The following is a 23,409-nucleotide window of genomic DNA, read 5'->3' on the forward strand; positions in this document are numbered from 1 at the left end:
AAGCAGATCTTTGTTTTTGGGCGTGTGTGATTTTTATTTATTTTTTTTTATTGTTTTTTGTTTTAGATTTTATTATTGGAATTTTCGAGCATGACAATATGTTAGTTAAATAAATAAATAAATAGTTTGCATGTCATAAATATGCACAATGTACAATAAAATTGAACGTAAATCTTACAAATGTAGTCGTATCGATAGCTGTAACTATATCTACATCTATATATGTATATGTATGTGTATTTGTATATGTATCTGTGTGTGTGTGTGTGGGGAAGCGAAAACGTTCAAACAATATCATAATTATACCTATATCAATAACTACAATATCTGTGCGCGAATCTGCATATTTGTTTTGCATTTATTCTATATAAATTGTGTAATGCATACAATATTAATGCATAAAGAAAAACAACAAAAACAACTACTATGCCAAACCGCGCTGGTTAAATAATTCAATGAAAACTGTAAAATTAATGAGCAAATGCAAATGCAAAATGCAAAACGCCGCGACAATGCAAAATGCAAAACGCGAAATGTAAAATACAAATAATTAGAAGCATAACAATTGACTTTGGCGCATTATGTAACAATAATGCGATTTTGTTTACCTTTTATAAATCGTTTTAAAAATTAACACAAAAAAATAAATACTAAAAATTAACTTAACCGATTTTTTATCCGCCTGTCTCTCTCTCTCGCACACATACAAAACGCATACTTTGTACCAACACCGCAATAACAAGTAATCATAATAATGCAAATAATAAATAATTAAGTATTAAAGTTTTTGCGCAAAAGTTTTCAACTTCTATACTAACTATACATCGATGCATCGAAAATTTTTTCTCTTTTCATTTTGGAAGAGAAGAGAGAAAATTTTCGAGAACTCTAGAACTATCGGAAAATAAACTTAGAAGTAGAAAATCGAAAGTACTACAACAATAAAATTGTAAGTACTTTTCTCTGTATTTGTGCTGCTGCTTATCAAACTAATCGTATTCGTTACAAATTGTTCGTTGTTTTTTTGTTTTGTTGTTCATAGAACTTACTTTTGATATATCATAGATATATGGTTCCTAAAATTACCACAACACCTTCAATGCTGCCTTAACGACTGCTGCCTCGTTCCATTTTGGTTTTGTTGATTCCCTTTGCTGCCTTGTTGACATTTTCTTATGCTTGTTATTGTTACCTGTTGTTGTTGGTCTTGCGCCACATACAAGTGCGTATGTGTGCGCGTGTGTGTGACCTTTGGCCAAGTTCGCCACAGGCTACTAATGGCGGTCAACACGCCAACACAAACAACAACAATAACATATAGCACAATGACAATCGAAGACAGAAGGGGAGATCAACACAGGTTCGAGGCGCACAGACAACATTTGAATAAAGATGCCGCCGGTAAGTCAAACTCATGCAGTTCGTTTGGGGGGCCCACAAAATTGCCACGCCCCCGCACACAATTGCAATTTAAATGATTGATTTGAGGGGGGGAGGGTGAAGTAACTTAAAGCCAACGACACGACGAACTTACCTTCGCCAATTGCCAGTTGACTTTAGCCTAATCAACTCGAGTCGAGTCGAAAGTCGAGTGTGAGTGTTTGAATGAGACTTTGTCTCCTAACCAAACCAAACTCTACTCCTCTCGCTCGTCGCTCAAGTCGAACTAATGCACGAACTTACCTTCGTGCTAAAGAATTATCAATATGTATATACAAAAGGAAACTAAAACTCGCTAAATCCGCGGGACTAGTCGAGCATAGTTACACACGTTATTCGGAGATTTCACGGGGCGAACTTGAATGACACTTAAACAAAGATAAAATAAAATAAATAGCCTTAGAACTAGTCAACTCAGACTACCCCAAATTCATCTCCCTTCTTTTTTTGTTTGCTTACTGATGATACGGCTGACAGAACTGATAGACGAGACGCTGCGAACGCTCCGTCTTCTTCATGATGCCCTTTTTGTAGTACTGCCGAATCGAACGCGACAACTTGTCATAGTTCATCGCTGGTCGATTCTTGCGTCTGCCCCATAACTTGGCCACACGCACCGAATCCTCGATCTTGAAGATGCCCTTGCTGCGATCAATCCAACGTATTGCAGTGCCATTAACCTGAGGCGCCGACAGCAGCTCCTTAAGGAACTGCCAGAGATGTATGTGCGAGCCGCCGCCATTGCGTGTGCCCGCCGTACGCTTAGGGGGCGTGGCCGTGGACGTGGCAGTGGCGGTGGCAGCAACTGTGGCTGGTGTCACACTAACCTCCATATCATCGTCATCTGCATAGACACAAAACAAAAAATACAGATAAAGATAAGGAATTTCATTTTGATTTTGTTGAGTGCGCACCTTCGCTGTCCTCGTGCTCGAGACTCGTCTGCGCTGGATATTCAAGTGTGGGCCACATATTTTGTGATGGCTGTGCATTCTCGATGGCAGTTGTAGCATGATTATTGCCCAACTGATCGGCATAGGCCATCTTCCATATCTCCAACTGTGCGTGCAATGTGCTGCCACTCTAAAACGAAACGAAAGAAAGCCACAAAAGATAAATTTCAATTGAGCCCAAGTGCAGCGCGCATAAATCTCAATCTGCTTCAAGAGAGACGGCATATCAATTCGAATTCTATCTGCTAACTGCACGCATAAATTATGTGTGTTTGTTGTAGTTGTAGTCGTAGTTGCAGTTGCCATTTACCAACAGCAGCAACAGCAGCAGCCACAGCAGCAAGAAGAGAGCAACAACGCCAGCGACTTACTTTCACCTTGCAATGTCGTTGCTGGTCGTTGGCTCAATTCAAGTGCCGTCTCGCTGTCATCTGAGCTGCTTGCTGTGACTTTGGTTTTAGCTTCGGCTGGAACTGGCAACGGCAACGGCAGCGACAACAGCAACCACAACAGCAAACAGCAACGAACGGCTCGTAATCAACCAAGTGCTGTGCAGTTTCACCAAACAACCTTCACACATTCTTTCACCTTTACAGCCATGACCACGGTTACTAATTTTTCTCTCTCTCTCTCCCTCTCTCTTTCTTGCCGCGCTCTCTTCGCGTTTGCGTTTGCGTTCGCGTTCACGTTTGTTGCTCAAGTCTTTTGTTATCATTTTGGTTGCACTCACAACACAACAATCAGCAACGACAACAACAACAACAGCAGGCACTTTGATGCGACGCCATTTCACCGATTGGCAAATGTAATCATTGATATATTTTTGGCAAAGTGCTGACTGGCACTTTGTTTTGCCAGGGGAGAGGAGAGGAGAGGGGAACGCATTTGGAGTAGTTTTTGATGCCGCAAGCTTTTTGCCTAATTGTTGGCAACAGGTTTGTCGTTTTGGCGTTTGGCTTTCCGATTTGGTTGGGCCTGCTACCGATCGATCGATCCATGTTGTTGCTGTTGCTGTTGTTGTTGCTGTTGCTGCTGCTCTGGTCTGGGCCATGACGTCAACGTCAGTTACGAAACTTGTTTCTTTTAAAGTTTTGGTTTTGGTTTTGTTATTGTTTTTTGTTTCTCTCTTTTCTCACCTTAAGTTTAAACACAAGACAAGTCAGTTGGTTTTGGGTTCGTACGCGAAATTCAATTCAATTCAATCGCATCGATTGGTATTCGATTTTTTCTCTCTCTCTCTCTCCCTCTTTTCTTTCATGTCTTTTTTTTCGTTTGGTTTTGCTTTTGGCATTTGCATTGTCTTCTTGTATTATGCTTATTAGCTACCCCATTTTTTCGATTTTGTAATCGTCGACAAGTTGAGTCAGTCACATGGCCAGAATATCGATAAAATATGTAAATTTTTTATGTACTCACCTCGGGCAGACGACGCATGAATTCCTCCTCGCTGAGTAATGCAAGTGCGGCGCCATCCTCGCTGAATTGCAACTCTAGATTCAAGGCCGGCGGCAGCTTGAACTGCGCGAGGGTGGATCGTAGCCATGCATGCACCTGGGCGGACGTCCAAGCATTTGGATCTGCAACAGCAAGACGAAAACAAATCAAATAAATCATTTATATAGCATTATAGTCTTGTTCACCTACCCTGCGATATTTGCAGCTCCGCGCAGATGGCGTCCGCCTCACGCTTGGCATGCTCCAGCGCCAGCGAAATGACCGGCTCAAAGTCACCACGCACCTCGGCTAGGCCACCGATGAACGACTCCAGTGCCAGCGGCTTCAGATTGTGCTTCTTCTGGAACGTTGTGTCCTCGAGGCACTCGCGCAACAGCTGATGACTGGGCTTCGTCTCCGTTAGTTGCTCCTGCTGCTGTTGCTGCTGCTGCTGCTGCAGCAATGAATTCAAATCTATGTAGTTCTCCACATCCACATCCAAAGGCTCCGCCTTGATGCTGCTGCTGCCGTCGCTGCACGCCGATCTAGGCGAAGGTGTCTCGCAATTGGACTCTGGTGGCGATGGCGGCAAAATGTGCAGCTCCTGCTTGATGCTGCTGGCGTCCAGCGAGGGACAAGGACTGCTCAGGCAATCGTAGCTGCCGTTGTACTTATTGCCGTAGGCAAATGAGGCAAAGTCCGACTGCTGCGGACTCGACTGAGGCGAGGGATAGGCACTGTGCGGATAGGCGGGCGGAGGCGGTATCAGCTGATGGCTGCTGCTGTTGCTGGTTGTTGCCAACTGTTCGTGTAGATCGCCGCCAACACTGGCGCAATCCCAGGCACTTTCGATCTTAATCTGTGGTGCGTTGTACTGATAAACTGTTGTGGGAATGCCCGCGTCCTCCGGCAGCAGCGACAAATCAAAGTTATCCGCATAGGAGTAAGCGGCGAATTGTTGCTCCGGCGTCGTCTGGCTCTGGAATTGTTCTGTGCTCACCGCGGCGCCAAGTTTAAACTGTGAATTGTGCGGCATCTATGCGAAAGAAGAGATAGAGAAGAGAGGTTAGTTCCACTGCTAATTGAGCCACAGCCTCAATATCTTAATATTTCGCATTCGTCGCACTAATTAATTAAAGTATTTCACTTGGTTTTAATTAGCACTCCCGAGATGGAAAAGATCGAAGACCACAGACGCCAGACCGAAGTTCGTTTTTTTTTCACTCTTTTTATTGTATTTATTTTTTTTGGTACTGTTGCTGCTGCCTTTCTAATTTCAACTGGTAGTCGGCACCTACCTGCCCCAAATGTTACAACAGCAGCAGCAGCAACAAAAGCCGCTGCATATGGCAGTATTACGATTTTGATTTCGATTTTTGTATTTGTATGTTTTTAACCTTAAGTGTTTCCAAGCGTATCGCTGCGGTATCCAAATGTTAAGCCGCTGTCGACAAAGGCAAGATTCGTACTAAGCTCAAAGCGCCATTGATTTACTCATTTATCAACTTAAAAGTCGAGCTGTGAGCCAAAGTGTGCTTGCTGTACACTCCGAGACTCGGGAGTCTGTGACGCCATGAAAACTGATTGCAAAAAAACCCAGAGCCCAACTTGAAGCCTTAGATCGTAACCAACTATCTATCTAAACCGTGTGTGGAAGTGGAGTGAAGGCGGAGAGGCAATTTAAACTAATAACAAGCTGAAAGCAGCGTGTGCTTTTTGAGCAGAACAATGACTAGATCAATATCGAAACGTATTCTCTGAGAATTCTCTTCGCTACCCTTAACTCGAACAAAACACACAAAACTATAGTATATAGCATATACACACTCTTGATTAGTTTGTATTTAGAGTTGAAGGCGTCATTACAACATGCAATGCAATAAATATACATTTTCGCTTTCTGTGCAGCTGCCTTTGGCTTTGACTTTAGCTGTGGCTTTGGCTGTTTGAATTTTATGATCATCTACAGTTTTTTTTCTTTTTTTGTTGCCTCTGAGTGAATGCTGTGTAAACTGGTTTTTCATTAAGCTCTCACACAGCAGCAGCCATCGTTGAGACCAGGCCAGGCCAGTCCTAGCGGGTGGTAGAGGCAAGCGAAAAATGTAAGAGGGGAGTGACGAAGAGTGGTGGTGGAGAGGGGAGGAGAGCTATGTGTAGCTGACAGTGTCTTTGTGCTGCTGCGCTTTGCGCTTATTATTAATTTAACAGCTCATTCTGGATTTTCCGATTTGCAGTTTTAGCTCGAGAGCGCGCAATGCGAGACCCAGTTGAACGTGGACGGAGGGGGGAGGCGACATCGACGGGGGGCTGCTGTGTCAATACAATATTGACGTCGTCGTCGTTTGTTTAGATTTTCAACCAGTCACGATGTTAATACAATTTTTATGTTTTAATTGTACGAACACTGGGCGTATGAGTGATTTTCGTTGTTAGCTTTTCTCAGCTAGCTGTTAATTGGCAGCGCTAAAGCTTAGTTTAAACATTGCCTACTATTATTATTATCGGCATTCTATGTACTTTTTCTTAGACCCCCACAAAAAGGTGCTTCACCCGAAAAGGGGGCCGCTCACTCAATCCTCTCGTTGTAAGGCACAAAACTGGTCAAGTGATTCAACAGCCGCCAGGCTGAGCACAGCTGCTGGTCAGCAGCAAGTGACTCAATAAAAATAACCATTAAATCTGTTAAGAGTGCTAAGCAAAGTGCATATTTATTAGCCCCCCCGATTAGAGGGAGTGAATGTCTCACACTTGCTGCTATTTATAGACCATAAACAATCTCGGTCTCAGTCTACATTTTTATGGGCATGCCCTTAACTGATGCCATCATAAATTGCCCAAAATAAAGAGAAAAAAGAAATCGAAAAGCCTTAATTGGTTATTGGGAAAAAGACTTTTTCTCTCTCACTCTCACTCTATCTTTCTATCTTTCGCTCTCAATCTCTATTCTCCATCTGTCGAGAAACCAGAAAAAATGGCATTTATTTTCAATATATAAATATTGATTTATTTGGGTTCGCTTGACCATTAAGTACCCCGAAAACACAATGCCCACATTCTGAGAGGCTTGTGGCAATTAGATCACTCGGGTTATTCCGTCTTATATTTCCTGCTATTCACTTTGTGCAAACAAACAAACAAGCAAACAACCAGGCAATCCAGCAACAACAACAATCAACAACTAACGTAGTCCGTAAATTTTAATTAAATGTCTCAATACTCATGCTCTCACACTCACATTCTGACGGGAGTTTCCAATAGCCTACAAAAATACGAAATTTTATTACAATATCTGGTCAAACAAAAGGCTTTTTGTGCCGCATTTAGCCAACTCTTGCTTGCTGTCCAGCAAAGTATGAGACCATATTTCATTCGCAACACCGACTCTGACTGACATGACACGCCTGTCAATAAACCTATCAGTTCAGATTTAAATAAAGACACCACTACATGCACACATCTAATAAGTAGTTATTGGAATATCTACATACGCATGCATTATCACCCACAATAAACGTCACAAATTGGTAATTTGAAAAAGAACATGATATGGTTGCTCTTGTTATTCCTGCTGTTGTTCCTGTTGCTCGTTGCTCGCTGCCATTTATTTCCATCGAAAAACACTTGGACAAAAAGTCCCAACAAACAACAAAATTCTATATGCCAGCGGCTTTGGTGTCAAAGTTGGCACAACAATGAACAGAAAAAAAAATAAAACTAACAACAACAAAGTAACAAAAGTGTTTTAACCACAACGGCAATTGAGAATGTGAATTGAACTGACAGAATGCCAGGGCGAGGCAGATATTTTTGTATTTCTGTAGTCGCCGATTTATATTTTTAGAAAAGCCACAAACTTTTAATAGATCCATTTAACTGACAGGTCTATTTTTAAAGACATTTACAAAAGTTAAAAAAAAAAACCAATACAAAATACTCCTACAATGTGTCAAATAACTTTCAACGATAAAGCTGTGGATCAAACGATTTTCAGACAGATTGAAGCATAAAAACATTTAGTTTGTATTTGTGTCTCTTCTAGGTATTTAACCAACTCATTTCAATGCAAATTCGATTCGAGTTTGGGTATTCCGTAGTCAACCAATTTTGAAGTTTCCATAATTCTCGGAAATAACTCACCAAAACTTCGTCAAGAATGAAAACTGTGCCTTTGTCTTCATTCTAAAACACTTTTTATGAACTGACGAATATAAAAGTGGCACAGCTGAATACACTCATATATTCATATATATTAATATGTATGTGTGTGCTGAAATATTTATCTCGAAGTGATTGTTTTAAATCTTCGAGCTTTATGCTTCAGTTCGCTGATTAAAATCTTAAAGCAGTCTACAAAATCTAGCAAAACAGAAATGAAATCATAACTGAGTCATGTTAACCAAACACACACACAACCTCACACAGATACACACTCAGGAAACTCGCAATAATTTTATTAAAAGTCGAACAGAAGAAAAACAACACAAAATGTAAATAAAGAAGCGTAGGCCAAAAATTCAGAGCAAGCTACGCAATATACAATATATACTTTTTTTTTGTGGGCTACGACATGACAAGAGCAGTAGCAACATTTGATAAAACTTCGTTACTTCAATACGAAGGGAAATAAAAAACAATAAAAAGAGAAGAAAAAACTCTTATAAAATTAGCAACAATAATATTCAACAATCTGGATAAGTAATAAATTGAAATATGCTGGCCAGAAAACCAGAAACAAGTTTAACAATTTGTATGACTTTGGGGCCAATAGCAACAAAATAACAAAATTCATTAGAACAATTCACAGACAGACTCAAGAATGTGGCATAGTAGTTGACTCGACTCGAGTCTCTCTCTGTGTGCGAGTTTGTATTTGTTTGTGTTTTTGTGAGTGTGTGTGTGTGTGTGTGGTGTATGCTATGCTTTGCCTAATAATAAAATCAAGTTTACGTTTACGTTGTCAGAACGTTCCTTTTAGCAGCGACAAAAGCTTTAATAAAGCGACGATCAGATAAGAAGCTGTGGCCAAAAGAACTCGCCGAAAGCGTATAGAACTATAGAGCGCACAGCTACCACTTGTGAGCTGTTATTGTTGTTCTTAATGTTGTCCAAGTTAATAATAAATGAAATGGCCAACGCCTAAGGCAAGCGCACGATCTATATAAATAAATTAAGCATGGCTTTACACGCGGGGGCGCGCCCAGGCACTAAGGCATGCCACAAGCCAACTGTGAGGCCAGGTAGACAAAGAAAACCATTTGCCAACCTTGGGCAGGCAACATTGCGCATACGACGTGTGTGTTGTGTGTTGTGTGCTGTGTGCCCCCCAACTCTCCCCTGGGGCAGTAAAGTGAAGGGTAGAGCAGCTACCATTGCAATTGCAGCAGCCTTGAAATCATGATGTGGATGTTAATGTTGATGTTGATGTTGAATTATTGCCAAGTGTTATTTAAATTAATTTATATTTATATTTGTTGCTCTTGCACTAAATATAACAAACTATGCAAATTGTGTGCAAAAGCCTCAGGTGTTCACCGACTGACTGACTTACTAGCTCTCAACTCAACTCAACTGGCTTTGAACTGGCTGATTGCCTGGCCTGCTTGACTGCGGGGACAATTCTGTCTGGTAATCTGTTCTAATCGCATTATGACTATGGAAGCAACAAAACGAAAATGACAACGACAACGACAACAAAAAAAAGCATCAGCGGGCAAACATAAAGACAAACCTCGAAAGCCGTTCGTCGCGCAAGCGCAAAATTTTTTTAATTAATTACGAGAGGGTTTGAGAGGGCACCGCGTGTACGTTACGGGGGCCACGTTAAGAGTGTTGAGCCGCTGTCAGCAAACAAAAACAAACAGCAGAGACAGCAGCGGACAACAGACAACAGACAATAGACAACGACAGCAAAGAGTCAAGAGCATAAGTGCACAAATCCACGTATGTACACAGATACTCGCACAAGTAGATACTCAGATATTCGTACTCGCAGATACTTAGACACAACTTGTATGCGTGGGTTAAGCTGTCACTGAGACAAGAATTATTTCTGCTTATTTTTACATCGCTCGTTGTCGTTCGCATTGCTTTTGCTATGCTTTGCTTTGCTTTTAGTACAACGAATAGATCGCAGTTCGTGACGGCGCAATTTTTAATTGTGTTCTCTTTGGATAATGTCGTTTGCATTGCATTTAATTGTCGACATTTCATGCAACACAATAAATTGTTGCAACGAGCCCGAGTGCACAAGGTGAACACACAAATCTTGTTTAGTCAGCCTTCAAGTGATCACTGCATTTCAATTATGCTTCAAGCCTGTAAGCCCATAACATTGCATTAGAGCATGGCTAAAAGGTTTCTGCAGCTGTTAGATAACAACACAACACAACAGACACAGAAACTCAGAACTATTTATGCAAAATAGAAATGCAAATGCTTTGGTACCTAGCTCTGGAAACCAAATTGTTCCGGGATATGGCAAAAAAGGTTTTACATGGCTCAATAAATAATACACAAAATTCCAACTTATTGAAAAAATTAATATAAATATTCATTAGGTTAGCTATGGTAGATGCTTTATGAGTCAACATCCTGCAATGAGTATAAAATCATTATGCATTAAATAGTAAGGAATAACACTTGAAACTTCAGTGTTTAATATAATATAGACAAGTAAGAGATCTAAGGTCGAGTGTGATCGACTGTGAGATAAACGCTACCCAGTTCAGTATTATTTTTAAAATACACCAAATTATTATACCGCAGAAATAATTAAGACTATAATTGGTATATTGATATAGTACTACATTTAAATTATACCATAATAGACGCACAGACGGACATGTCTATATCGTTTCGGCTGTTCACGCTGATCAAGATAATATATAATTTTTAGGGTCAGAGATTCTTCTTTTAGCCTGCTACATACATTTCGTGCAGGCACTAAAGTTATTATACCCTTCTACCCTATGAGTAGAAAGCTTAAAAACTTAATTTAAATATTCATTGAATTTAGAATTAATGAGTCAACAAATTATAATTGGTATCTACAATAATTTTTTAAGCCAGGAAAACTACAAATTCCATAATGGAAATTCAAAGAGTGCAAATTAAGCCATTCCGTGCCATTAAAGCCTTGTTGCTCAGGATATTGGCATACCAACAAAGGGCAGCTTACATATATATAGTTGTATATATATTCTGAGGAGCTGAGCTGCTACATTGTGTGATAATATTTATCCAGCAAGCACATACCAATAATCCATTGCACTTACTCATTTGAGTTATGCCTGAACTATGGCCATTCACTTTGCCCATAGCTATTTAGACACCTCAAACAGGTAAGCACACAATGCCCACTGAGAGCAATGTAACCACACACACACTTGCACACTCGCACACCCACAATAAGCAAAGAGTACTCACAGCAGTTGGTAGTAGACGTTGCCCATCCCATATCAATGTCTAGGCACTGAACTCGAGTATCTTGCAGGCAGGCTTGGCTTGGCTTGGCTTTGCCTTAGCTTGGCCGATGACTTGGTCTGTTTGTGTCTGTCTTTCCATCTGTCTGCCCATGCCCATGACCATTTGGAGTCTTCTGCTGTGGCTCTGCTCATTATGCAACGCACGCATGGACAATTATTCTGTGGAAAAGACATTGCGCCAGCCAACTCATTTCAATTTGCATAAGAGCCCGGCGACATCTTCAATGTGCGTTTAGTGCGCGATTTGCAAATCAACAGACAACAACAATCGTAAGTACAAGTACAAGTATAATCGTATATATATATATAGACAGGTAATAATAAACTACTGCGCCACACCCAAAACAAAAATGCCAACGAATTACATTTGTGTAATAAATATGAATTTGACTAACAGAATTTGATTGATACTCGACAACAACAGCAATTGGCCAAAGGGCTTTGCTTAGCTTCGTGCTTGGCTGTACCTCTAATCTTTGCTGACTTGAATAGTTCTTGATGTGTGTTGTGAAAACGTAGAAGAGGCTGCAACAACTTGTCAGCAACACTTGAGAAATATTTATGTCATGTCAGTTTTTCTTTTCTTTTTCTGTGTTGCTGCTTTTTGTTTTTTCTTTTCTTATTTTTGCTTTTTGTTTTGCTGCCTGCGAAAGCGGCAAATGCGCTTGCATTTTTAATTGTTGGCCATAGTATTTATTTTATTATGTCCATAAATATAATGAGGCATAAGAGTGTTGACTGGCTGTGGCTGCAACGTTCCAAACGCTGCAACTGCAACTTCAATGTGCAATTGCAATTGCAAAACGTTGTTACTTGGCTGCTGCTAATGCTGTTGCTGTTGCTGTTTCTTCTGTTGCTGCCTTCTGTGTCAGCAATTGGAAACGCGAGAAGCTAAAGAAGAAGACGCGTCTGCGACTTGCTAGAAAGATTGACAACGACAACAGCAACTGCGACAACGACAACGACGTGCAAAATCGCAGCAGACACATTTCCATCAAATCAATCAAAAATGGTAAATACAAGTTTTTTTTCGCTTTTTTGCTATTGCGGCAAAACGTCAAACTCAGTGTACAGCATATATAGAGCTTAAGTAGGTCCAACAAAAGTATCTGATGTCTGTCTGTCTGTCTGTTTGTCCGTGCGCCTCTCTAAGTTGCTTTGGAATGCACTTTCCGAGTGAAATGCCAGCTTGACATTGTTGCTGCTGCTGCTGCTGCTGTTGCAGTTGCTGCTGTTTGGTATTTGGTGTTGTTATTGTTGCCGTGCCATAGTTGACAATCATTTAGAATCACTTCTTGCAAAATGAAAGCATCTTTTGAAAGTTGCTGCCATCGTTTGATGCCTCCACGTCGTTGATGCTGCTGCTGCTGCTGCTGCTGTTGTTGTTGTAATTAAAACGAAATGCCATAAGACAAATGGAAAATGTAACTGGCAAGTGTAGCAACAACAACAGCAGCAAACACCAGCAGCAGCAACATTAACGTGTATGGCAGACAATGCGACGCAGTGCGACTCTCACCTAGTGACACTCATTTGAGTCTGTCTACCTTTGAGATACACACAGATACAGCATGCAGCATACATATCTTAGAGCTATGTGTGTGACTGTGTGTGTGTGTTGGAGTGCTCGTACTTTTGCTAATTAAAAGTCAGATGATGGCAGGCTCCTAAAGTTAATAAGCATCGCTATGGCTGCCAAAAACATTATCTGCCATATGCTGGGGCAATTGCGCAAATTATTTCGAGCATACGAGTAGCACACGCCGAGATGAAGATAGATACATACATACATACGTACTTGTGTGTGTGGTGGTGTTTACATTTAGCTATTTTCACTGTTGATAAGAGCATGCGAATAGGTTATCAGCTGTCAGCTATCAACTGCTTGACTTGTAGTTACTATAAACTCAAAACTGAAAAGCACCCACTCGCCGCGACCCACACACATCACACCCAGACATCATCACTGATATATAGTAGACAGTAGACATTAGACACTTTATATAGTTGTGAATATTATTACAATATATAGTATAGTAATGCATATACATACATATGTACATATGTATACAACGGCATTCACCGACTTACCTCAGCGCTTGGCATGTACATCATTTTCTCATACTCCATTTTTGCACAATTTCTTGATAATCAGCGATTCGCGCTTGTATCTGCTTTAACTATGAGCTCTATTTTGTATCTGTATCTAAAGCTGTGAGCTTGTTGTTTTTTTTTTGTTAGTCTATTTTTCTTGTGTTGTTCACAGCGTTTGGCGTGTGCGTGCAAAATTCAAACGTTAGCTGCGAAAGTCTAGCGCTGTCATTGGCTGTCTTTTTCTAACACACACTCTTCTTTTTAGCGCACTCACTTGCTCCCTTTCTGTCTTTCACTTGTCTGTTTTTTGTTATATTCAAATGTTTTTTAACTCAGCAATTTGTTTGTCGTTGCTTCAACACTTTTGTTCATAATAATGTGCAGTAAATATTTTAAAATTTTACGTTTTTGATGTTTTCCCTTCGCATATTTGATTTGGAATTGTGCTTTTTATTATAATATCTGTTTTTTCTTGACTTTTATTTATGTTGCTTTTGATATTGCTTTTGTTTTGAACACTGACGTTGCCTTGAGGATGAGGCCAGTTTAATGTATTTCACAGCATTTTATTGTTAAAATTTCCACTTGCAAACTTGTTGCTCTCTTTCACACACATTCTTTCGGCTCCACACACTGTTCCTCTCTTGCTCGCTCTCTCTCTCTTTCACACTCGTTGCCACACTCTCTTTCTCAGTGTCTTGTTTTTGTTGTTGATTTTGATTTTGGCACAATCGTCCGCTGTGAACCGTTCACAAAGTCTTCACGCTCATTTCTGTGCGCTGCGATCGCATCGATCGTGCTGCTTACCTCATACACCGCGAAGCTTTTGAGCCGCAAACCGGTTTCACAAGCTCTCGTGCAGCTTTGCCTGCAGCTTTAAGAGTTTTTTAAAGAGAGCTTTCCTACTGTTGTTGTTGTCGATGCTTTGCTTACGGTCTGCCTATCATTAAATCGATGAATTTCAAGAGGCGTGAGATTGATTGTGCTGCGCTTTAAAAATCACTGCATCGAAATAATACGTGGGCTGTCTGGTTACAAGTGCCACGCCCACTGAGCGACATGTGCAACATGAGTTGGCATTCCAATGAAGTGTGCAACGACAGTCAGAAGTCACTTCACTCGACTTGTGGTAAAGTTTGCCATGGGCTTCTTAGTACACCGACTCACAAAGCTCAATCTCCTTTTTCCTTGTGTGTGTGTGTGTGTGTGTGTGTGTGTGTGTGTGTGTGTGTGTGTGTGTGTGTGTGTGTGTGTGTGTGTGTGCGTGCAGTATTATCGTTTCCGCTTCCGCTACATGGCACACAAAGACAACGGGACTGCAATGGCGGAAACAGCAAAACACAATTTCACAAAGAGTCTTTGACATTTATTTATCATTGCACAATGACAATTCTTCTATTTTTGACAAGTCATAAAAAGAGCACATGACAACTGCAATGATGACAGCTCCAAACTGCAACTGCGTCTACAACTACAACAGCAAAGCACAGCCGAGCACAAACTTCACTGCCATCACAGCTTTGTCTGCCCCCGCGGACATGGGACAATGTCTGGGCCGGACAATGACTTCAAACGCCGCCGGCTGCTGTCATCGTAGACGAGTACATCGAAATCAAATTATGCTGCCCTGTTCTTCCCCTCCGTTCGCTGCATTCGTGCCATTAAATTTTAAACTGTCTTTTTAGTTTTCGCTCGCCATATTGCAGCCAAGTATTTGACGAAAACACGCAGCAGATGCAACGCCAGCAAAATAATGCCCGACAGCAGTCCGAAAACATCCAGCGAATAGTAGCTAACGAAACTGTGCAGAAAGGCAATCATGGCACAAAAGGTAAAGTAAGTTTATCAATAAATAATAAGCTACTTGTTTCTCAAAAAGAAAGAAAGACTGCATTTTAAACAACAAAATAGTGAATGGAGAACTAAATTAGGCCAACTAATGATGCTCAACAAAATACAATGCAAATAATATACAATCAAGTAAGTTGCTACTGTGAACCTAAATTTCACTACCTAATAAGTTCTTGATTTTGTAGAAAAATAATCCTTAAGCACTACAGAAAAATTGAATATTAATTAAAGCTAAATTACAACTGCCTACTAACAAATATTTACAATTTCTAGTCTTTTTTTCATTATATATGTACATATTTATTGCTTGAACTTACAGGAACATAATCTTTAAGAACTTAGTAAAATTTAAATCAGATTAAAATTGAATTGCATCAATTTATAATGATCAACAAAAGTTTCTAGAATTCAAGTAGTAGCCCTTGTCAAGCTTTAATTTGCAATCTCTAATAATACTAGATTTGCTAGAAAAATATAATTTTTTGTAGTAGTTTTTTAAATAAACCAAAATGATATAACGCTAAAATACAACGGCTTCATTTGGTATATAGATATTATATTTATTTTTAAATATACCATATAGTACAAAATACACCAGATTCTCAGCCAAAGTCACATTGTAGTGTAATATACTCCTTAACAATCTAGAAAATTCAAATCTGATTATGACTAAATTACATTCCACCTAATAATGCTCACCAAAAAGTATTTATAACATTACCTAATTTAATTCGGTCTTAACTTTTCAATATAATAACAAATATAACTTCTAGTAATTTTAAAATGATTTAAGATCCAATTCAAACGAAATTAATGAAGCCCATCAAAAATTACCTATAGCATTTTAAGCTGACTCTGTCTAACTCTTTATGTCACTCTCTTTTCAGTGCTATCTTTATAGTAACTTCCAAAAATGAATTGAACCATCAAATGATGCCCCACAAAGAACTTAAGCACTTGTAATCACTTTATGAAATGTAATCAGCAAATCCCCGTTCTATATCCCAGACACATACTGCGAAGCCCATTAATGTCTATGCAATAATTAGATGCAACAACCAGACACAAAAGAGTGGTCCAACATACATACTCACCTCATATGCCTAGCCGGCGACTGCAAATGCCTGGCACCTTTGTGCCTGATGACGTACTCGGTCCAGTAGACAGCCTGACGCAGCGGCGAAGCCAATTGGTCGTGTAGAAGAGCTCGTCGACGTCTGCAACAAAACGAATGCGAATGATGATGATGATAATCGAAATGCAATTGGATTGAAATGGTAAATGACAGATATAAAGCTAGATTGCATATTGCATACCTAACGGCACGCAGATAGCTATCATTATGCAGGACATCGTGAATGGCCCGATAAAGGGACTCCTCGGTAAGCTGTGCCAACTCCAGCCGCCTCGCGTAGCCATCGTGCACCGCTTGGGCGGCATTCGCATCATGATCGCAGAACACGGGCAGCATCAACAGCGGCACACCGTGGTAGACGGCCTCGTGTTGGCTCAGCAGTCCGCCGTGTGTAATGAATAGTTGCAGTCGACGATGGCCAAGGATATCCTGCTGTGGCAACCAGTCGCGTACTCGGACATTCCGAGGCAGCGACTCCGTTGTGCTGTTGCCCGCCGCCCACGTCCAGAGGACGTGATGATGCGGCAGGCGCGCAAAGACCGCGACAAACAGTTGGCACAACGCCGCCGGCAATCGTGACGAGCGCACCGACGAGCCCATCGATAGGTAAATGACGCCAGCTGGCGCTGCGTCCATAAACTGCGACAACTCCATATCCAGCTGGCTTAGATTGGCAGCCGGCGGACGGCAGTGGAGGCATGCCACACTGGCCACATTCGGCAGCTGGGCGCTGGGCGGTGTCACACTGAAGTGACCGTTTTGCAAAATGAAGGCAACCTCGCTGGCCAACACGTAGGGATGTGGCACCGCATCGCCGAGATGATGGCGCAGCATGTGATGCACACGTTGCATGCACAGCTGCGAAACAGAACGGAAGCAGCTTAGACAAGGCCGCACACAAACACACTCGATACACACAGAGTCGGGTTGGGATGGGATGGAATGGTATGGCAGCCACTAAGCATCATTTAATCAGTCTGATGCATGATAAATCAGGAGCCAATCATGGTCAGGTGAGCCTGCAACAGCCACAAGTATCGACTGACTGGCTGCCACTTGACGTGCCTGCTGCTGTGTTGCAAGTACAACACAGCACACAGCACACGCATCACACTGAAATTGGTCTTAAATCAAGGCAAGGATTAATGCGTTTGTTAGTGCACAGGGATGCCTAGACCACGGAAGGAGGAAGGGAAGGAGGCACGAGTTGAATGCCGTATGCAATAGGCTGTCTATAGGCTGACAATGTGTGCAATCCGGACTGCAAACCAGATTGGGTAAAGGGTGGAGTGTAGGTGAGGGGAGGAATACTAACCCAGTGCAGCAAGTCGGCAAAAACATGAGTTAAACAATTTGCCACACGCTGCACGATGTGCATGGGCAACGTCCAGGAGGCAAAGACATGAGGCGTGACAGCATACGCAACCGGATTGCCGGCCAACGAGAGACTTCCGGTGTAGAAGGCCACCGTATTGATGTACATGAATGCCGTTACATTTAAACTATGGACAATGCCCAGGGCGCACTCCGGAAATGCGCCATCTACAATCGCCAATTGATAGTGGCTGCCTTCTTCTCCCTCGCCGTCATCCGTTTCGCCTTCTTCCGCTGTTCCTGACGCTGTCGCTGTCCTTGTCGGTGTCGTTGTTGTCCTTACGCCTCGCCTTAGCAGACGATGTGTGGCAGGGTCGCTGAGCAAACTGTTGCATGCCTGTCGGCCATTGAGTAATAAATGTCAGCCATAAGCTTATCCTACTTTCTCATATACATATATCAGATGGGAGTGTGTTTCTCTCTGTCTGTCTGTCTGTGTTTGTGTACTTTGATGTGGCATAGCAGTTACCTCAATTGGATATCGCATGGCATCGAATATGGAGAGCGGCTGCTGTCCAGCATAGCGTGCGCCCACCAAATCCCAATCAGTATAGTTGCGTATGTATTGAACGAGCCGCTTTGGTGTCACTTCAACCAGGCCATCCACATGAAAATCCGCTTGAAAGCCATTCACAAACGTAATCCGATGGCCGCTGCCAGGGATCAGCATCGGCATCAGCATTAGTATCCAGCAATTGAACAGTGAGTGGGGGACACTCACCGTTTGATAAGCGCTCGACCCAATGCCCAGAAGGGTATTTTGTGCGATTTCGTGCCGCCCATGGTAATCATCAGAATGTTCGAGCCGTTCCCAGACGAACCGGACGAACAACAACACCAACGACAACAGCAGCCGCATATCGTCAAAAGTATCAACAGACAGCAGTTATTTGGCCAGGACATTCGAGAAGGATATGGTGTTTGCTTCTTGTTTACCGTTCAACCACATTCAGCACTCGGTCTCAGACTACAACTGCCAATGGCCAACGGCAAACGGCCAACGACGAACGGCTCAATGCACAAACGAGTCAAATGTGCCCAATGAGCCGAGTCCAGCGTTATTTTCAAATAAATAAAAATGTTAATTTTAAATTTCTGCCTTCTACCTGGCGTTGAAACAGTGTTGCGTGTTGCCGTGACTGGAAATTACAGTTATTCGTTGTACGTGTTTAATTATTTTTAAATCACACGCAAAACGCTACAACGAAACCTCTTCAGGACTCAGCTGGGGATTATTTTGGTAGCCGAGTCACGTGCCAATTGCCCAAGCTCAAGTTATTTCAACGGACTTCGTACGCATTTGACTCCTGACTCCCAACCCAAGCCCAAACCCAGCCCAACCCAACCCACAACAAAAAAGAAAACTGCCCACTTAAAGTGTTATTTCCGTGCGGCGGCCTCTTAATTACACGGCCTGTTTTCCTTACACAGCTTTTGCTTTTGCTTTTGGGCTTTGATTTAACAACAAATTATAAATAACAAAACTTGAGTCGCTCACATCTATTCTTGGCCAAGAACAATTAAATAATAGTTATTGGCCATGGTCGAGAAACTCAATTGCCATAATTGGTCTAATTTGAAATTTATTATTACAACGGATTCACAGTTGTTGTTCATTCCTTAAGTCAATTGCTTGGCAACTTTGACTTGACAGCAACGAAGCTTAAATCCTTTTCAAACTATTTTATAGAGAATTACTTCTTTATGTGCAACATATCTTCAGAATGTTCGTTAAAACTTTAATTAATTGGGAAGTTCAGAGGGCGACTTCTACTTTTAATTTACAGCATATCCTCAAGTCGAGCAGTCGCAACTAAACGAGTTGGTAAAATAGAAAGTGTTCAACATATATTCAAGTTCTTCATTAAAACAATCATTAATTGAAAAGTTTAGTAAGCGACTCCCTCTTAAAATTTACAGCATATCCTCAAGTCGAGCAGTCTTAACAGGAACAAAGCTTAAATCCTTTTCAAATTGCTTTATAGAGAATTACTTTTTTATGTACAGCATATCTTCAGAATGTTCGTTAAAACTTTAATTAATTGGGAAGTTTAGAGGGCGACTTCTACTTCTAATTTACAGCATACCTTCAAGTCGAGCAGTCGCAACTAAACTCATGATATTTGTTTAGCTTTCACAGTTGATCAAATAGTAAACTTCACTTTCTATACAGTTTTCTACTTTTGTAAATGCCTCAAACATAATTACAGGTTTTTCTTTGACACGCCAACACATAAACACACACACACACACTGACACAGACACTCACACATATGTAGTTTGAGGAAACTTCAATGCATAATAAATAAAGCAAATAATAATTTTGTTGAAGTGAAGGAAGCAGCAAGCAGGCAAGAATGTCTTGCATTCATTTATGCTGTTTGTACAGCTCAACAACATAAACTGAAAAGCTGACGAGCCGCTTGACTGAAGAGCAGTCAATAAGTCAAAGGTCGCAGGATATGCACACACATACACACACTTCACAGACACAGACTCAGACACATTTATGTGCATTGTTTATTTAAGCAAAAATGTATATTTTATCAAGTAAAACAAAAAGGACGCCCGCAGACGAAGCTGCAGTTGAGTTTACCTAAAATTATAAATTCAGGAAGTGAGTCCTGTTTTGGTTCTGCACACAGACACACTCACACACATGCACATACGACTGTAGCAAAAGTTGATTAATTTGTCACAATTTGTTCTTTGTTCTTTTGTTGTTCTACATATTTTTGTTGTATTTGTTATTATTGTTATTGCTTTTAAGCTGCATTCTGCCAAAAACCCATTGAGAAGTTATTTTGCGGTTTGCTATTGCTTTCGCTTTTGTTTTTATTGTCGTTGGCATTTATTAATTAAAGCAAAAGGTTTTTGGCCAAAAGGTCATCATGAAAATGAATTTTATTTAATTTATTTGTACATCCCAGCAAAAGTTGTCCAAAAAAGCAGAAAAAATATGTAAATTGCTTGCTAACTGCGGGGCAAATGCAACAAATGGGTTATTGGAAAACTTTATGAAAATCCTCTTGTTAAATGAAATGCGGCCACAGGCCAAAAATGTGAATGCTCTCCAATTACGATTTATTTTGTGTAATGGAAATTGTAAATATGACAAAGGAAAAATTCTACTGTTATCTGCATTGCCACACAATTGAAATCTAGAGTACTTCTCTAATAATCTGTTAAATACTCTTTTGCTAAGTAGTTTTGCGTAAAGTGCCCAAAGGACATGCATGTTTCATTAGTCCCTGGCATATTGCAGAGTTTGTGAAACTTCTTCAACAGTGTCTTGAGCAAATCATGTGGAGGCTTTTGAAGCGCTGCGCTGCTCTGGGCTGCGCTGCGCTGCGATGACGTCGCTGAGGAGCACTTGACATAAAACGTAATAATATAGAGCTCATTTGTCCCGCAGCTCAAGTGGATGCCATTGAAAAAGGCTTACAGCATGTCGAATATACTACATTCTATATATAGTATAAGTACGTACTGTTTGTCTCAATCTCTCAGTCAGGTAGAGAGGTGGGAAGGTGGCAGCAAGACTGTGTTGGAATGGATGGTTATTGCCGGCGATAAACATGCTGAGCATTTCGTACATAATGTTGCCAGGAATCAATTGAATTATGGCACACAAAGAGTGGGCCAAGATCCGCAAGGCAGCAGACAGAAACGAGAGAGAGAGAAAGAGAGCGAGAGCGAGAGACGTTGCCAAGACAATTGAGCAGCAAATTGTGTAGCTCGACAAATGCCGAAACGGAATGGTAAATATGGATGACTGCGCCGTTGCCGGTGACTGTGAATAGCTCTGGGGGCACTGAGAGAGTGGAGAGTGAAGAGTGGAGTGCTCAGTTGGCCCTATGCAAGTGACAAAAGCTTATTGAACAATTTTGAGAGTGAGCATCTTCAGGCAACGTCAACGCTTCCTTCTTCTCCTTTTGCTGTGCTGTGCTGTGCTGTGCCATGTGTAGAGTCGAGTATTTGCATTCCTGCCCCGGTGTGCGCTTCATTGGCCTTGACCTCGCTGCATTTGGAATCCTTTTTGTGCAACAACTCAATTGTGCTTGCGCAATATTTGTTTGATGCCCAATATCAAAATGCTTTATGCGATTATAAAAATGTGAAGAAAGAGGGAAGTGAAATCTGCCTGATTGCACATTTCAACGTCCGGTTAAAGTGCTTAGGGACTTAAAGTAGCGTGCCACTGATTAACGACTGCAGTCAGCAGGCGAGCAGGCGAAGCATCCTTCGAGCAGGATGTGCGCGTGTGAATATCCTTTGCTACAGTCAATTAAACTTGAAGCGGGGAGCAAACTGCGCCCGCTGGCAAATAAAATGAAATCTAAATAAATAGCTAAGAGTGGCTGCTTCAAATGAAACTAATACAAAAGAGTGTGTTGCACGCACGCCAGGGAATTGCAGTCCCTTCATCTGATGCTGCTCCTGCTGCTGCTGCTGATTCTGCTGTGGCTGTTCTCCATGTCATTGCACGCGTTATCCTTCAAGCCAAGGAGCAACACCAGCAGCAACACCAGCAGCAGCAGCAGCTGCATGCGCGTAAGAAAATTAAATAGAAAAATTGTACATAGACAAGTTGCTTTGTGTGAGGGTGTCAGGGTTGCCAGGGTGTGCCAAAGTGCTCTCTCTATGTGTGTGTGTGTGTGTGTGTTTGTGTGTGCTTACGCCATTGTTGCCAGCGAAGGTCCTTGCAAAGGCAAAGGGACATTGCTCTGCGCATTGAACTATGGCTAAGTAGTTGCCTCAGCCATTCGCCCCGTTGCTCAACTTGCTGCCGTGGCGCCTCTTGAGGCGCTTGTCCGTTATGGCGAATGACAAATGCTGCTGTTGCCGCTTGTGCTGCTGCTGCTGCTGTTGCTGCTGTTGCTGCCGCTTATAATTAGAATATGCAAATGTTGTCAGTGGCAGCCACATGTAAATATTTATGCAGCCGCTGCTCCATGCCATTGCATCCACATTTTCTATATAGCACAGTTCTCGCATAATTTGCATGTAAACGTGCCATTTTTCTTACGGCTTCACTTGCAACAGTCGTCGTATTTAATGTCCTTACCCTTGTTGTTGTTGCTTTTGCTTTTGCCATTTAATTATTTTGTTTTTCGTCTGCACACTATTTATGCAAATGCTTTCGCATCAATTTTCAAGTCTGAGAGCTGAGCTGAACTGTTGCCAGTTGCCAGTTGTTGCTGCTGCTGCTGCTGCCTCCAAGATTATAATTGAGTTTGCCAAACTCTTTTGACGCTCAATTGATTGCGCATACGCAGCGTTGCCAACGCGCGCTGGCAAAAAACCATAAATCTACCTTTAAACGCATACAGCTACATGCGCTTTTTTGTTTGCCCTTAATAACTTTACACTTCACACGCAAATGAGTGGACATGTAAATCAAATTAACCAACGAGCATGTAAATTAACTTTTCATATTAATTGCAATTTAATTAATTAGCAGGAAACATGAATGTAGCAATCTGTTTTCACACCCTGCAGCCCCTTCTTTATGCTGCTGGGGTAGCATGACAATGCGTAAACTTAGTTACTATTAGGGAATATTTCAATAAGAATAGTTATTAAATGTAAAATGCCTAAAGAGTGCTAATAATATATGTATTAATTTCTTAAATATTTTAAA

The 23,409-nt window shown here is 41.3% G+C and overlaps 2 protein-coding genes and 1 long non-coding RNA gene across 7 annotated transcripts; 1 reads left to right on the forward strand and 2 right to left on the reverse strand.

Annotated features, from left to right (window-relative positions):
* Window positions 1-708: 708 nt before the first annotated feature.
* On the reverse strand, window positions 709-14,328 carry LOC133838398 (DNA-binding protein D-ETS-4). 2 transcript variants are annotated; one of them, XM_062269477.1, is made up of 5 exons: window positions 13,403-14,328; window positions 4,038-4,863; window positions 3,810-3,970; window positions 2,355-2,523; window positions 709-2,284 (listed from the first exon to the last, which is right to left on the reverse strand). In XM_062269477.1, exons 1-5 carry the CDS (start codon window positions 13,439-13,441, stop codon window positions 1,896-1,898), a joined length of 1,584 nt encoding a protein of 527 aa, XP_062125461.1. In that variant the 5' UTR covers window positions 13,442-14,328; the 3' UTR covers window positions 709-1,895. The 2 variants fall into 2 exon arrangements, with proteins under 2 accessions (XP_062125461.1, XP_062125462.1); XM_062269478.1 differs by lacking the exon at window positions 13,403-14,328 and adding an exon at window positions 5,225-5,319.
* On the forward strand, window positions 14,326-15,209 carry LOC133838402 (uncharacterized). Its single transcript, XR_009893943.1, has 3 exons — window positions 14,326-14,615; window positions 14,676-15,006; window positions 15,091-15,209. It is a non-coding gene; the product is annotated as an uncharacterized LOC133838402 (long non-coding RNA).
* LOC133838394 (UDP-glucosyltransferase 2-like) lies at window positions 14,750-18,908 on the reverse strand. 4 transcript variants are annotated; one of them, XM_062269468.1, is made up of 6 exons: window positions 18,487-18,903; window positions 18,235-18,418; window positions 17,707-18,102; window positions 16,573-17,249; window positions 16,351-16,473; window positions 14,750-15,206 (listed from the first exon to the last, which is right to left on the reverse strand). In XM_062269468.1, exons 1-6 carry the CDS (start codon window positions 18,666-18,668, stop codon window positions 15,074-15,076), a joined length of 1,695 nt encoding a protein of 564 aa, XP_062125452.1. In that variant the 5' UTR covers window positions 18,669-18,903; the 3' UTR covers window positions 14,750-15,073. The 4 variants fall into 4 exon arrangements, with proteins under 4 accessions (XP_062125452.1, XP_062125453.1, XP_062125454.1 ...); XM_062269469.1 differs by lacking the exon at window positions 17,707-18,102 and having other exon boundaries at window positions 18,487-18,904; XM_062269470.1 differs by lacking the exon at window positions 16,573-17,249 and having other exon boundaries at window positions 15,067-15,206; window positions 18,487-18,906.
* Between the last annotated feature and the right edge of the window lie 4,501 nt (window positions 18,909-23,409).

Source organism: Drosophila sulfurigaster, chromosome 2R (genome assembly GCF_023558435.1).
Source record: "Drosophila sulfurigaster albostrigata strain 15112-1811.04 chromosome 2R, ASM2355843v2, whole genome shotgun sequence".
NCBI lineage: Eukaryota > Metazoa > Arthropoda > Insecta > Diptera > Drosophilidae > Drosophila > Drosophila sulfurigaster.

What these genes read in the sequence shown, in the direction of transcription:
- LOC133838398 (XM_062269477.1), bottom strand. Translation starts at nt 13,441, where the DNA reads ATGGAGTATGAGAAAATGATGTACATGCCAAGCGCTGAG. An exon ending in GGAGCTGCAAATATCGCAGG is followed by an intron (nt 3,971 to 4,037) that starts GTAGGTGAACAA and finishes TTGCTGTTGCAG; the next exon opens with ATCCAAATGCTTGGACGTCC. An exon ending in CGAGCACGAGGACAGCGAAG is followed by an intron (nt 2,285 to 2,354) that starts GTGCGCACTCAA and finishes GTGTCTATGCAG; the next exon opens with ATGACGATGATATGGAGGTT.
- LOC133838394 (XM_062269468.1), bottom strand. Translation starts at nt 18,668, where the DNA reads ATGTCCTGGCCAAATAACTGCTGTCTGTTGATACTTTTGACGATATGC. An exon ending in GGTCGAGCGCTTATCAAACG is followed by an intron (nt 18,419 to 18,486) that starts GTGAGTGTCCCC and finishes GATCCCTGGCAG; the next exon opens with CGGCCATCGGATTACGTTTG. An exon ending in TCGCCGGCTAGGCATATGAG is followed by an intron (nt 15,207 to 16,350) that starts GTGAGTATGTAT and finishes CTTTCTGCACAG; the next exon opens with TTTCGTTAGCTACTATTCGC.